The 13,583-nt window shown below is 59.4% G+C and overlaps 2 protein-coding genes across 2 annotated transcripts; both read left to right on the top strand.

Moving 5' to 3' along the window:
- Positions 1 to 801: 801 nt before the first annotated feature.
- Positions 802 to 3,671, top strand: DCS_00560 (C2H2 transcription factor; the record flags this gene model as incomplete). Its single annotated transcript, XM_040797899.1, has 2 exons — positions 802 to 1,534; positions 1,600 to 3,671. The coding sequence occupies 2 exons, from the start codon at positions 802 to 804 to the stop codon at positions 3,669 to 3,671; spliced, it is 2,805 nt and encodes a 934-aa protein (XP_040658782.1).
- Positions 3,672 to 10,615: 6,944 nt separating this feature from the next.
- Positions 10,616 to 13,292, top strand: DCS_00561 (DUF500 domain protein; the record flags this gene model as incomplete). Its single annotated transcript, XM_040797900.1, has 2 exons — positions 10,616 to 10,901; positions 11,029 to 13,292. The coding sequence occupies 2 exons, from the start codon at positions 10,616 to 10,618 to the stop codon at positions 13,290 to 13,292; spliced, it is 2,550 nt and encodes an 849-aa protein (XP_040658783.1).
- Positions 13,293 to 13,583: the final 291 nt, after the last annotated feature.

Raw genomic sequence — 13,583 nt, forward strand, 5'->3', positions numbered from 1 at the left:
TCGGGAGCGAAAAAAAAAATCCATTCGGTCTCCTCCCTCCTGGATCCATCCCCCAGCACCACATTTTTATTCTGCTTGCGGTTTCGGTTTCCATCAAGGGCCCACTCGCCACCATCGAACAAGCATCAAAAACGGGTTCCGCTTTGCCGCCGCGTCTGCTGCATCCACCACACACGCACACGCACACGAAATCCCAGAGGTTTGGTCCTGGTTCTGACCCAAGCACGAGTACCTGCACCTCGCCGCGCGGTACCTCTTTCGACCTGGGCGCCCACACACGGCACAAGTACTCCCGGACCAGACCCATCCGCTATCGCCGCAAGCTTGGTCTGCATCCACCACCACCGCCGTTGGCCTCACACCTCCCCAATCTCGCACCCACTTTTCTCGCCTTCTCGAGCACTTCGCGGTTGTACCTGTCCCGTCACCAAAGCCCCAATCTCTCTGGAAAGGAAAAAAAAATAAAACCAGCATCGGCACCCAGTCTCCACTCTGGAACCCTCCCTCCAACACCACACCTCCAAGAGGAATCTGCCTTGAGCCGCTTCATCCACCTCGCCGGAACGTTTGCCTACCCGTATCCTCGCGTGGGCCTCGTCGTCTTCGGTTGTGCGCGCCTCGATCAACCCTCGTCCTGACTGACGCGGATTCGTTCGAACCTTGTCGGGTCACCGCCGCTCGAGTCCTCTCCGACCTCCCGTCATCGTCGTCTCGTCCCCCTCCCCCCCCCCCCCACGACACCCTTCCGAGTCGCCTCCGGCAGCCCTCTCTCGTTCGCGACGCGTCTTCACGTGGAATAGTATGGACGGATCTCCTTACCCATCCAATGGTATAAACACGAACTCGGCGCCTCAGACGTACCCATCACCGACGGCCGCATCCCCGAACCAGCTCGGCTCCCCGACTCCCCAGACGCTGCCTCCGCTGCAGCCTCCGACCTCTGCGATGCAGCCCATGTACAACAGCCACCCGCACACGCCGCGAACCCCCGGGACGCCCAACACGCCCAACTCGACGGGCAACGTGACGAGCTACCAGAACACGTCGCAGCCCTCGTCCCGGCCGGGCATGTACTCGATGGCCCAGAACCCGTACCCGCCGCATCAAGGCTACGGCACCACGTCGGCCATGATGCCGCAGGCCACCACGGCTGCCTCGCACCCGCACCAGCACCCGCAGCCCATCGCCCCGGCGCCGGCCCCCCCCGGCGGCCGCGGTCCTCCTGTCCTGCGCCCGATGCCCCCGGGTGGCATCATCCCCCAGCCCGGCATGAACTCGCCCTACGGCCCCGGGCCGCTCATGCAGCCGAACCAGCCCATCCAGGACGGCGAGCAGCCGACGCACGTCGTCGGCTCTCAGGGTCGCCGGGGCATCCTCCCCAGCGCCCCCGGAAGGCCCGCCGCTCCCGCCGCCGGCACCGGCGCCGCCAAGAGCACCGTCATCCCCGTCAAGGATGCCGATGGCAAGTTTCCCTGCCCTCACTGCACCAAGACGTACCTGCACGCCAAGCACCTGAAGCGTCACCTCCTCCGACGTAAGTTTTTCTCGGCTCCTCCCGCGAGTGGTCCCCGCCGTCGACGCGGCCTAACCGATTCGCAGACACTGGCGACCGCCCCTACATGTGCGTGCTTTGCCGTGACACGTTCTCGCGCAGTGACATCTTGAAGCGTCACTTCCAGAAGTGCTCCATCCGCCGTGGCAACCCCACCGGAGCCAGCCACCTGTCCCACCCTCAAGCCCACGTGAAGAAGAACGCGCAGGCCCAGAAGGCGGCCGGCCTAGGCAACGAGGGCGACCTGAACCATCTCAACGGCCTCAACAACATGCCCCCCGCCGACGGCATGGTGCATCCGTTCGGCATGGTTCCCGTGTCGGATGGCATGAACAGCATGGCGGGCGACCAGAGCCACCTCTCGCGCTCCAACAGCATGCAGAGGCTCGAGAACGGCGCGGCCCAGGACAGGAGAAGCATGCCCGGCATGGGAAACTCGCAACCCTACGGCAACGACGGCATAAGCAACCAGCAGATGCCCCAGTACAGCATGCCTCCGGGTCAGAATGGCATGCCCATGTATGGTGGTTCGAACCCCAATCAACAATCTGGCCTCGATTGGTCTCAGATGTTCCAGGCTGGTGCGCATCAAACCCTCAACGATCATCCATTTCCTCCCCCTAATCGTGGACAGACGCAGATCGGAACCAAAACCGGGCCTAACGTAGCCGCGGAGCCGACGGCTCGCCGCCCCAGCGATTCCGTCGTCTACTCCGAGTGGGGCATACCGTCGAACATTGAAAATCCCTACGTCCAACTTTCCGACCAGATCCTCAACTTCTTCTACCCTCCTACTAATGAGGCGATTGACCCCTTCCTGACGGGCATGAACCTGCACTTTTCTCCCGACAACGTTCGCGATTTCATTTGTCAGTACCAAAACTTCCATCGACACGCGCCCCTCCTCCACTCGCCCTCGTTCCGCATCATGGAGGCGCACCCTGGCCTGGCCACGTCTCTCTGCTGCATCGGTGCCTGCTATTCGGATCGGGTCGAGCAGTCGGTCGTGCGGGACATGATGGACTCTCTCTGGACGGCCATGGAGCGAGATTGTTGCGCCGCGTCGACCACGAGCGTGGAAGACGCCGGCGTGCCCTCTCGCACATCCAGGTCGGGCATGGAGAGGCTTCAGGCCTTGCTGCTCATCAACGTCCTTCACGTCTGGAACGGCACTCGGCAACAGCGGGAACGGGCTCGGCAAATGTTCCCCCAGATCGCATCGCAGTGTCGAAGCCTCGGCCTGATGCATACACCCGTGGCCCTCAACGTCGAAGCGCGAGCCGATCATTGGATGTCCTGGGTGGAGCGGGAGCTGCGCGTGCGCCTCATGCATGCCGTTTTCATGTGCGACACGATGTGGACTCTATTCTGCAACATGCCACCGCAGCTTGATCCTTTCGACATGGCCCTTCCGCTACCCTGCGCCGAGCCGGCCTGGGACGCGCGGGGTGCCTTCGACTGGGTTGCGGTGGTTCAGAATGCGGGAGGGAGCCCGACGGCAAGCGGCGTGCTCGAGCAACCGGAAACCAACCTGGCGCTGCGAACGCTGCTCCATCCGACGTACCGAATCATCGGAGGCAGGATGGGCACGAGCGGGATATTAGTCCTCGTCAATTCCATCATCTCCTTGATCTGGCGCGCCCGGCGAGACGCCTGCGTCGACCTCTCCATGCATGACGCCCTCCCGCGCCGCGATTGGATCGTTTCGCACGCCAGCAGCATCAAGACGGAAACCGGCGACGGCGGCCATCGTTTGGATCCCCGGTGTTACACCGCTTTGAGTGACGCTCTGGACAAGGTCAGGGGGATCTCGGACGAGGATGCGACGTCAATCACAAGTTGTGCGCCGGGGTCTGTCATGTCGTCTCACGTCGACGAGGCGTTTTCCATGGCGAGGCGCCTCCTGCGGGCGACGGAGCCCGACGACGCATGGCTGACGGAGGAAGCCTGTTTCACGCACGTTCTGCGGCTTTTCGGCGGTGCCAAGGCACGGGCAACGGACGATGAAGTATCAAAAGCAAAGGATCTAGGGGCGATGGTTGATGCCAACGAAGCGCGACACGGCATCGAGGAGGAGTTGGTGCTACACCTGACGGATTTTTTCGACGCTGTCTCATGAGGAGCAGACGACAACAGAGCGGAGTGGAGCGAGGCCCGTTTTGAGATGGGAAGCAGCACGGATGGAGGCAAACTCTTTTACGATTTGACAAAAGCATTGGGGGGTGGGAGGCTGCATCGGTGGCGTTGAGATTGCTCACCTTTTTTTGTTTTGATTTCTTGCTGAATTCCTTTGAGAGAAATGGTTTTTTGGTGGCTTTCGTCTTGTATTCCGGATCTCCTTGCGGCTCAGAACCAACGACGTGCGAGACGGTTTCCAACATGGGCCAGCAGCGGTCCATCTCCTGCGGTGCATTCATTTCCAAAAGGATAGACGGAGGCTGGAGTTCACTCTGCATTAGACTTTCGACGAAGATAGAGAAGGAAACGATGGTCCACCGGCGGCCGTTGTTGCGGAGGGCCACGACGGCCTCATGGCCCGAGTGATTTGAACAATGATGTTTCGCACAGGTACATGATCCGTATATAAAGCAGTAAGTAGTATTATTAGTATGTAGTAGCTGAATGGATTTGATGGTGGCAGGATCGACGAGTTTACGCGTTGCCGGCATGTGCGCTATGCTGTGACCAAAACGACGTGACTTGGAGGACGAAGAAGGCATGCCTCGCCTGGCCATACGGTGGACGACGACGACGCAATGCTGCCCGTCCTTGCTCGGCCAACGTGCCCCGAGCAAGCCGCACCAGCCGGCGCTTCCTTCTTCCCCCTTCCCCCACTCATCGGGCTGGCTTCTCGACGGGGATGACGCGCGGTGCCCACTTGCGCAGGTCCTCCTTGTCCTGCTCTGAGGGGGTGTAGCCAAACTTCTCCTCGGCGCGGTCGGCGAGATGGAGACCAAGGACGCCCCAGGCGAGGAGGCCGACGCCGACGCCGAGGCGGGTCTTTGGGGAGAGATTCCTGTAGGCTCTGACGATGAAGGAAAAAGGGAAGATCAAAAGTCAGCGGCAGGGGTCGTTGAGGGTGAAAGGACGGCATGGCTCGGGGGGGAGGTGCGGTTCAGTACTTGAACATGATGTATGGCGGCGGCCGCGTTTGCCTGGGGGGGGATGTAGTGCTGCAGTTCCTCCCCGTGCATGTGCCGCATGTGCCGCGAGGAGCCCTGGCGGAAGGGGGTGCGGGCGTCGAAGCGGCGAGGTGGGCGGAACGATATCGTGAGGCGGAGGGTAGGTTGGTGACGTTGGGATGGGATGATGATGGCTTGTGGTGAAATTTGGGATTGGATGAGGTTGCTGGGGTGGGTCGCGGCCGTGACTTGGCGGCAGCACAGGCAGCCACGAGGGCTTCAGGTAAGAACGAGTCAAGTTCAAGAGGCCACAGACGACGACATTTCAGAATGCACCGTCCCGGCTGCCATCTCAGCTGCACCATCTCCCTTATCCATCAGCCATATCTATTCCTCGCGGCATTCTCCGACCTTGGGAAATGGAGCTGTCCTTTCAAGCAGGTCGGCCTAGTGCAGTCTCCTCGGCATGCCTCAAGATGGTCCTTTCTCCCATCGTCTTGAACCTACCCTAGATTCATCACGCACTGGCACAGCGCATGCCATTAGCATAGACGAGTAAGTATACGCAGATGGACATGCCTGTACATGTGCGGAGGAGTGTAAGGCATGGCCTTGTGTGGCGGCGAGCGTCTTGCAATGGGGAGGGCAAATAGGCTTCCCCCTGTCAACATGTCGCACAGGAGCTTGACACGCCTCCAACGGCCGGTTTCGACGGCTTCAGGGGAAAAGTGTGAAGGGCTGCTCCTCTTTCACCGTACCGCCTCATCAGGAAACTTCAGCTGCACCGCTGACCACCCACCCTCCACGCCTGGCAGGTGGAAGTGGGCCAGCCGCCCCGTTGTCGCCGCGAGCGCGGTAGGGGGGGGGATCCGGTGGTCGGGCAGCCGATTTTGACGTCCGTTATGGCTGCGGCGCAGCAGTATTATTACCGCAAGAATACGTCCTTGGACATTCGAGGTGATGAGGAGCATAGTCCTTCATGTACAGTACTTGTATATTTCCTCCGATGCATGTGCATGTACGGATACTTGTACCCGGATACGCAGGTGTACTTGCTTGGATACATGGGTGTACTTGTATAGACATGGGCATATCCACATAAATCGACGGGGGGAGTACGCGTGCACCTAGAATAGCCATCTTGGGGGCGTGGTCGGCGGGTGGGACGAGCGGACGGGAGAACAAAGGCAAATGGTATCCATCGTACTTGGTGGCGACGTGCATGATGCGTGACCATGGATGGATGGATGGAGGGATTGGATGAAGGGATTGGATGGAGGGATGGATGTATGGATTGACGAGGATTGGGAATCGCGCATCCGACGAACGGACCCTGAAGGTTCGTCCAGGGGAGGGAGGGGGCCGAGGAGATGTGGCCTTCGTTTCGCACACGGGCGCCGGGACAGAATGCACCAGATATTATGGCTTGCTGGCATGTATTCGTAACGTTTGCAATTCGGCAGGATTCCAAGGAGATGATGGATACTGATGGCCGACGAGGGAGGGACAGCGAGGGCCCCTACCGCTGCTGATAGTCTGCAGGCTGTACGCGAGCACATGCACCGCCAGTTTATGAGTGGACGAGTAAGAGCAAGACAGCGAAAATGACGAGATGACGGCAGAGTCGTGCTCTCAGGGGTCCGCAAAGAGTGGATGCGGAACAATGAACGGTAGACGATGAGTGATGCACGATGAACGAACGATTCTGGGGCTCGTGCGTTATTGACGCCAACGCCACGAGATGCTCTTGCTTTTCATCCTGGCGCCGGGTGGGGGAGGTGGGCCCTCGGAAGGAACCCATGGCTGCACATGCGCATACTGGTACAGTACATGCACGGTACAGAACTTACAGTACAGTACTTGTAATAGGTGCATGTACTTGGGTACGTGCCCTCGTGTTTGAGCACGAATAGCACGAATAGCACTGCTTCGTAGTACTCCGTACCGTACATGCACACGTACAGGACGACGAGCATGCTTACATGTACAATATTTGCACAAGTACAACTGCGTGTCAGACGTACTCAGGGTACGCGTAGGTGTTCAGTATGTTCGTTGTACTCCGTACAGTACTTACATTCTTGCGGCCACGTGAGTAGGTGTACTCTGTACATGTACTTACATGCCATACTCATACTCCGTACACCTAGGTACACACAACCACAACTAAGTTCTAGGTAAGTACGTGTAATACCGAGTACCTCTTATTTCTACGATGAAAATGCACCACCATAAGCCAACAAGTATTCCGTACACCCTCCTGACCTGGGTACTGGACATGTATCCGTCTGTACTGCAGTATTCCTTGCTTCTGGCGCATGTGCTTGTACTCGCATGTATTCGAACAACAAGAGCTCTCGCCAACTACTAGGTAGGTACCTGTCGGTATTATCAATGGTGCACCATCGGTTCTGGCACTCTGGCATGTACAATTGTGCGCGTGCTAAGTCCAACCGCAGGTACTTCATCGCCATACGACAACCGGCAGCACAGCGTGCCACCAAGCTACGGTGCAGCACGCTCAGCATCTGCCATTGCTGCTCACGAGTACAATTACTCGGTACCTACCTACCTAGTAGTAGGTACTAGAGGTACCTACCTCCTAGAATGATACCTGTAGCTGGTCTGGAGCACGGATAGCATGGATGGTATCGTCGGTTAGCCGACACTGACCTCATTCGCGTATCTCTCATTCTCGTGAAGAGGAATCCTGTACTGACGATTCGGCTTCGGGGAAAAAGCCAAGCAAGGAGGGCCGTCGACTCCCCTGGCCGACCTGCTCCCACTGGAATGCGCAATCTGCGAGACTGTCGCGGACGCGTTGCTCACTAGGCGAGCCTGTTGGGCCTCATGCTCACGGCAGCACTGTCCGTGTACTGTTGCCGGGCACAGCACACCCACACGTACAAGTACACGTACAGGTACACGTACAAGTACATGTTTGGAGAACCCACCGGAAAGCACGCGTGCGGATACTCGCAACCAGTTGTACATGTACATGTCCAGCAGGACTGGATCGTGGAGTCGTGCATCTGGGGTGGCTGACGCCTACAAGGTAGAAATGTAAAACAGCATTGCCACCAACGTGTCAGGATGTGCCTCCTACCACGACCTTTCAATATTTGTCATGGCAAACTGTTCCCGCCTTCTCACCTACTCATCATTCTTCCTCGCCGGCAGAACCTGGATGCGTCCGTGCGACATGGTGGAGGAAGGGAGGGAGGGAGAGGGAGGGCGGCGGTTTGCGAAACATGGGGGCGAAGATGTAGGTATGCAAGTACGTACGGAGTACGGAGTACTTGTTTTCTTACTTCGGCAAGCAGAGAGGGGAGAGGGTTGCAAGGTAGGCACCTCGGAGGGAGGAATGCTGGCGACTGGCGGCCGATGATTGACTGGATGTGATGGCGCTTGGAAGTTGACGGACGTCGACGTTCCAACCCACTGCAGACGCTGGCAGAGCTTCCAGGGCCAGGCGTTGGCATGGTTCCTCTGCGGCCAGCCAAGACGGAGCGAAATATCGCTGTCGGTCTTTTCGCAGGCCCCAAGGTGAAGTACATGCGAGTTGGAGTTCAGGACGCGCAGGTAGGTGTGTAATAGTTGCAGCACGGAAGTACTCCGTACGTCCTCCGCACATCCAAGTGCAATGGTTCATTCATTTCTAGCAAGTACTTCAAGTCGTGCCAGTAGAGACAGGTGCTGTACGAGTACGGGTCTTTATCATGTTACTGCTCTGCAAGTACGGAGTACACCTACGGATGATGACAGCACTTCCATAAACGAGTATAAATCCATGCACCGGTACTGCACGCCGACAACTGCTATTAGACCATTAATGCAGTCAGCGCTCAAGTATTACTTTGTTTATAGGAGGGAGGCACCTGTGCGGGAAGAAGAGCCAGCATCAGTCCTGAGTGCTCAGTACCAGGTACCTGTGATAGGTACCTACGTACTTGGTAACCGCAGTCCTGGGAGGAAAAGTCGATGCAGTGATGTGGCCATGACAAGGCCACGTCGGAGCCGGCACGAAAACCGGGAGCGCATTCCAGCGAACCGACGTCGACGAGGGCAGGGCAGCGAAAACACTCGCGCACCACTCATCTCCTGTCATTCATGCCTGTCATCACCTTCCGGCATCACAGTTGGTCCTCGCCGTGACGCATGAGCGGCATTGCTGCCGGTCGATGACTATATATGAGTTGGTGTGGCACCCAAGTAGAAGAAGGTACCTGGTACCTGACACGGACGGGCCGCTTGTACTCGCGCCCATGGCCGTGGGGTGCCGGTCGCATTCTTGCACTTTGGATCGGCGCTGTGGGGACGGGCAATACCTGATTGTGGTGGCCCTTAGCATCGCTGCTAGTGCTGCGTACTTGGTGCCGGTAGAGCCACCAAACCTTACCGAGGTGCCCTAGGCCCCGGCACGATGCCCGGTGCGTTGCAGGCATCCCCGCTGCCCACCGCGAGCGGCACAGCACTAAAGCGAGTGCCCAAGAGAGGAGCCAGCGATTGGACCGGCCACCATCATTACCGGCCAGCTACCTAGGTAAGTAGTAGCCAGGTGCCCAGCGAGACACGGGATGGGTGGACGGACCTAGGACCAGTTGCCCGCCATGTGCCTGTCGTGTCCCAGTGGCCGCGAGAAACGGTAACTACTGGTGCTGTACTCGTGCTTGCGGCTGTGAGCAAAGTACTCCGTAAGCACTGGACAATTGTTCGTCCTTGGGCGTGTCTCGCACTCGACCTTGTGCAGCAGGCACGGTAGCATACGCCTCGCGTCTCATCCAACTACAAAGCACAAGTACCGTAGGGACCAAGGCTCCAACACTGGACACCTACTGCACCTACTGCACCTACTACACCTACTGCACCCACTGCACCTACTGCACCCACTGCACCTACTGCACCCACTGCACCTACTGCACCCACTGCACCTACTGTGCTACTTCCACTACGAATACAAGCACTACGACTAGTAGCCACTCGCCTGGTGGTGTGCAGTAATTCAGTGAGCGTACTACCTGCTTCTAGTGGTGCACAGTACCCCAGGGGCGCATGCGAGTGTGTCCTAGGTACCTCAGTACGTGTGCACCTACTGTACAGTAGGTGTTGGGTACCAAGGTACAAGTAAGCGTTTGCACGTCGCACTCGCGTTTGTATCTTTATTCGCCCCCAACCTTTCGCTCCAGCACAACAAATGCCGCCTCGTGGAATTTTCCCTCACTGTGCCCGAGATCCGAGGATGATGGCTGCACTTAATCTCTCAGGACTCCTTGTTGTTTCTGCCGTCAATGCTTCTCGTATTCCAGGCCGCCATCCACCTAGAAGCACTCTATATGTACACGCACGGTTCGAGTCTTGCCATGCACTGAAGGACTGTCGGGACCCCTGCTCCGTTTCCGAGGTACCTGGCACGAGTACGACTCATGCGGAGCAAAAAGTACAGGACGGTACCGTGCTGTGCTTGGGCTGTGCATGCCCAAGACCCAACACATACCCAGTACCAAATTAGTACCGGTTCTTACTAGACCCAACTTGATCCATCTCACCGAGAGCAGAAGGGCAGGCGCTGTGGAGGCCAAGCCGACTGGGATCCTCCCCCCCCACGCCCGCCCCGGCATTCATTCGCTGTTCCCTCCATCAGCTTGCTGTCTGTCAACGTTGCACCTCGACTCGACTCTCATCCCAATCCATACTCCGACCACCAACCGCCAACTGCCAACCTCTCACCTCCCACCTCCAATCCGGCAACCTCCCTCCGACCTCGACCTCCCACCACCATCCGCCATCGCCGCAACGCACACCCCTCGGCTCTGGAGGGCCGGCTTCCTCCCCGCCTTGCTCCCCGATTGACGCTTCCTCTCTGCCGCGTCTTCGCCAGCGACGACGGGCGATGACGGGCGACGGCAGAGACAAGACTTCCTCGAGTCGCCCATCGTCCACCATGCAGCGCGTCTCGACCTTTCTCCCCTCGTGGGAACGGAGACATTCCAACTCCACCTCGAGCACCAAGTCGGCCACCAGCAAATCCACCGGCGGTCTGTTCGGCTGGGGAAAACGCAGCAGCGCCTCGAGCACCACGTCCAACACGACTCCCCATTCCCCTCGCCTTCCCGCCAAGATCAGCATCGCTGCCGCCAACGATGATCGAGTCCAGCGCGAGGTATTCTGGCCTGCGACCCTCGACATCGAGTGCGACAGGGCCGCGCGCATCTTGAAATCATTCTGCAGTACGTAGCATCGCCCGGCGACGAGGACGAGACGGCAGAAGGCCTTTGACTTCCATCACGCCCCCCCGCGGTATATCTCTCTGTTGGTTTTGCGTGTGCTGACCTTTCGTCCGTTCCTCCATTGAAGCCGATGGATATCTAGCCCCCATCGACGCCCCGCCGGCCGAGGAGGAGGTGCCGACGCCGACCTCGACGACCGACCCTCCCCCGACGCCCCTCTTCGTGACCAAGAAGATACCCAAACGTGTGATCCAAAATGCGGCGGGAATCGCCGTCTTCACCTGCATGCGCAGCGGCCTGTGGATGACAGGATCCGGAGGCTCTGGCATCCTCATCGCTAGGAAATCCGACGGAACCTGGTCACCCCCGTCCGGCATCCTCCTCCACACCCCGACACTCAGCTTCATCATCGGAGTCGACATCTACGACTGCGTCCTCGTAATCAACAACCTATCCGCCCTCGAATCCATCTCTCGCCGTCACGTCACCCTCGGCGATGACGTTGGCCTGACCAACGGACCCTCCGTCACCCTCGACTCGGACGAGGCACACATCAAGTGGAAGGAGCTCGGCAACACCGTCTTGGCCTACATGAAAGCCCGAGGCCGCCACCAGGCCGTCAACCTCAACGGCTGCATCCTGACGGAGCGGGGGAACGAAAACGAGCGCTTCTATGGCGACCACGTCACCCAGATGGACATCCTCGCCGGCAACGTGGCCCGCCACGTGCAAGAAACGGCCCCGCTGTTCGAGGTCATCAAGCTGGCCGAGGGGAGGACCGATTTCGACGCCGCCATCATTCACAGGACGGCTGTGCAGCCGGCCCCCGGCGACGCCGTCATCGCGACCCCAAGGTCCGTCTCGGCGTCCCCGCGCCTCGCCTTTGGTCAGCCGCAGGCCGACGACCCAGACCCCTTTGGCGTGCTCGCCCTCGAAATGGCCGGCTTGGAGATCCGAGAAGCAGGCACCCGCCTGAGGCCGCCAAGCTCTCAGTTCGAGTACGGTCCGACGCCGCTGAGCCCCGCCATGTCCAAGTTTAACCGGCAGAGCGTCGAAACCGCAGCCACCCGTAGCAACCGCGCCAGCGTCGTGTCCATCAGGACGGCGAGGAGCGACGCGGCCACCAAGATCGGCCCGGCCGACACGCCGGAGACGACGCCCATCTCCGGCCAGAGCGATGACGAGCAAGGTACCGCCGCCGTAAACCCCATTCCGGAGATCAAGGAGGCCGACGAGGTCGACTATACCAGAGTTGACCTCACCCCTCTGGGGAGCCTCGGCGAGGTCCATTCCATGGGCGTGGAGCCCGCCGAACCCGCCGCCGAGCCCGCGAGCACCTCAACTGAGGAAAGATGTGGGGACGGCCAAAATTCTGCCGCCTCCGGCCGCCCTGCCGACGATTCACCTAGCGCCCCCTCGACTGAAGATGAAGTGGAAGAGAAGGGAGCGGAAGAGAAGGGAGCGGAAGAGGAAGAAACGAAGACCAGCAGCCTTGATGATGAATCGGATGACTCGGACGACATGGAGGACGAGGAACCCGTCGTCTTCGAGGTCGCCGCCGCCCAGCCGGCGCGTGCTCAGCTCATTCCTTCCCGAGTGATCCAAGCCAAGGGCAACATGGTCACCATTCATAAGCGGGTGGCCCCTCCACTGCCGAAGAGAAGCCCGGCCAGGCACCCCCGCTGCAGCCAGGACGAGATGGGTACCGAGATGGCCAGCGTGCAAAGCCCATTGCGGCAGGCCTTCAGCGAGGCGGACTTGAAGAACGCCGAGGATGAGGACGAAGCGCGACCTCGCAGCGCGGCGCCCGACGATGCGAGTTCGCGCGACGGCAGTGCGGAGGAGGTGGAGGTCGCAGTGAGCCGAGCCGGCATAGCCACCGTCGCCGTTGATGCCGCTGGTGACGGCCAGTCCGACTCCTCAACCTCGAGGGAGCCCAGCACGGACGATACCGTCACCGAGGACGCTCAACCGGCGCAGTCAGGGATTGGAATGGCCCTCACCGCCGACGACGATGAAGAGGCGGAGGATTTGCGCGGGGATGAGAAGGAGACGGTCGAGACCAAGGACGACAATACTGTCGGCCCAAACGGCGAGGAGACGGATGCGACCAAGGATGTGGTGGAAAACACCGACGACTGCGACGGCCTCATGGACGATTCTCCGGCCGACCAAACGGATTCGACGATCCACAAAAGTCACGCGTCGTCCATTTGCACGGGCGGCACCGAGGACCGTTGGAGCTGCGACGGCTCCTCCTTGACGGCCTCGACGTTGGAGCGGCCGCATTCGAGAGCCGAGGAGATGACGGAGGAAGACACGCCCAAGAAGCTGGCCAAGGAGGTCGACTCGCCGAATGCCCTTGGTAGGCTAGCTCTGACCGCAGTTTGAACGCAGCCGACGATGACTTGATGACGTATTGTTACGCGCCGACGGCGGACCGGGATCAAGGACAGGGCAGCATGATTTTTACACATGACGATATCTTTTCATAATTTTGCGTTGGCTTCGCCCAAGAACGACTTCATTCTTGTCCATAGTCATTGGGTTGGCGCTGCAAAATGGAGATGCAAGAGGAACACGAAGATTACGGCGATACTGAATTGGCGTTTGGGTTTGGACAGGCTGATGATATGGTCCAAGATGGGCTGGACGCATTCGGGCGCATTCGGGCGCGTCATG

The sequence above is a fragment of the Drechmeria coniospora genome, chromosome 01 (genome assembly GCF_001625195.1).
Source record: "Drechmeria coniospora strain ARSEF 6962 chromosome 01, whole genome shotgun sequence".
NCBI lineage: Eukaryota > Fungi > Ascomycota > Sordariomycetes > Hypocreales > Ophiocordycipitaceae > Drechmeria > Drechmeria coniospora.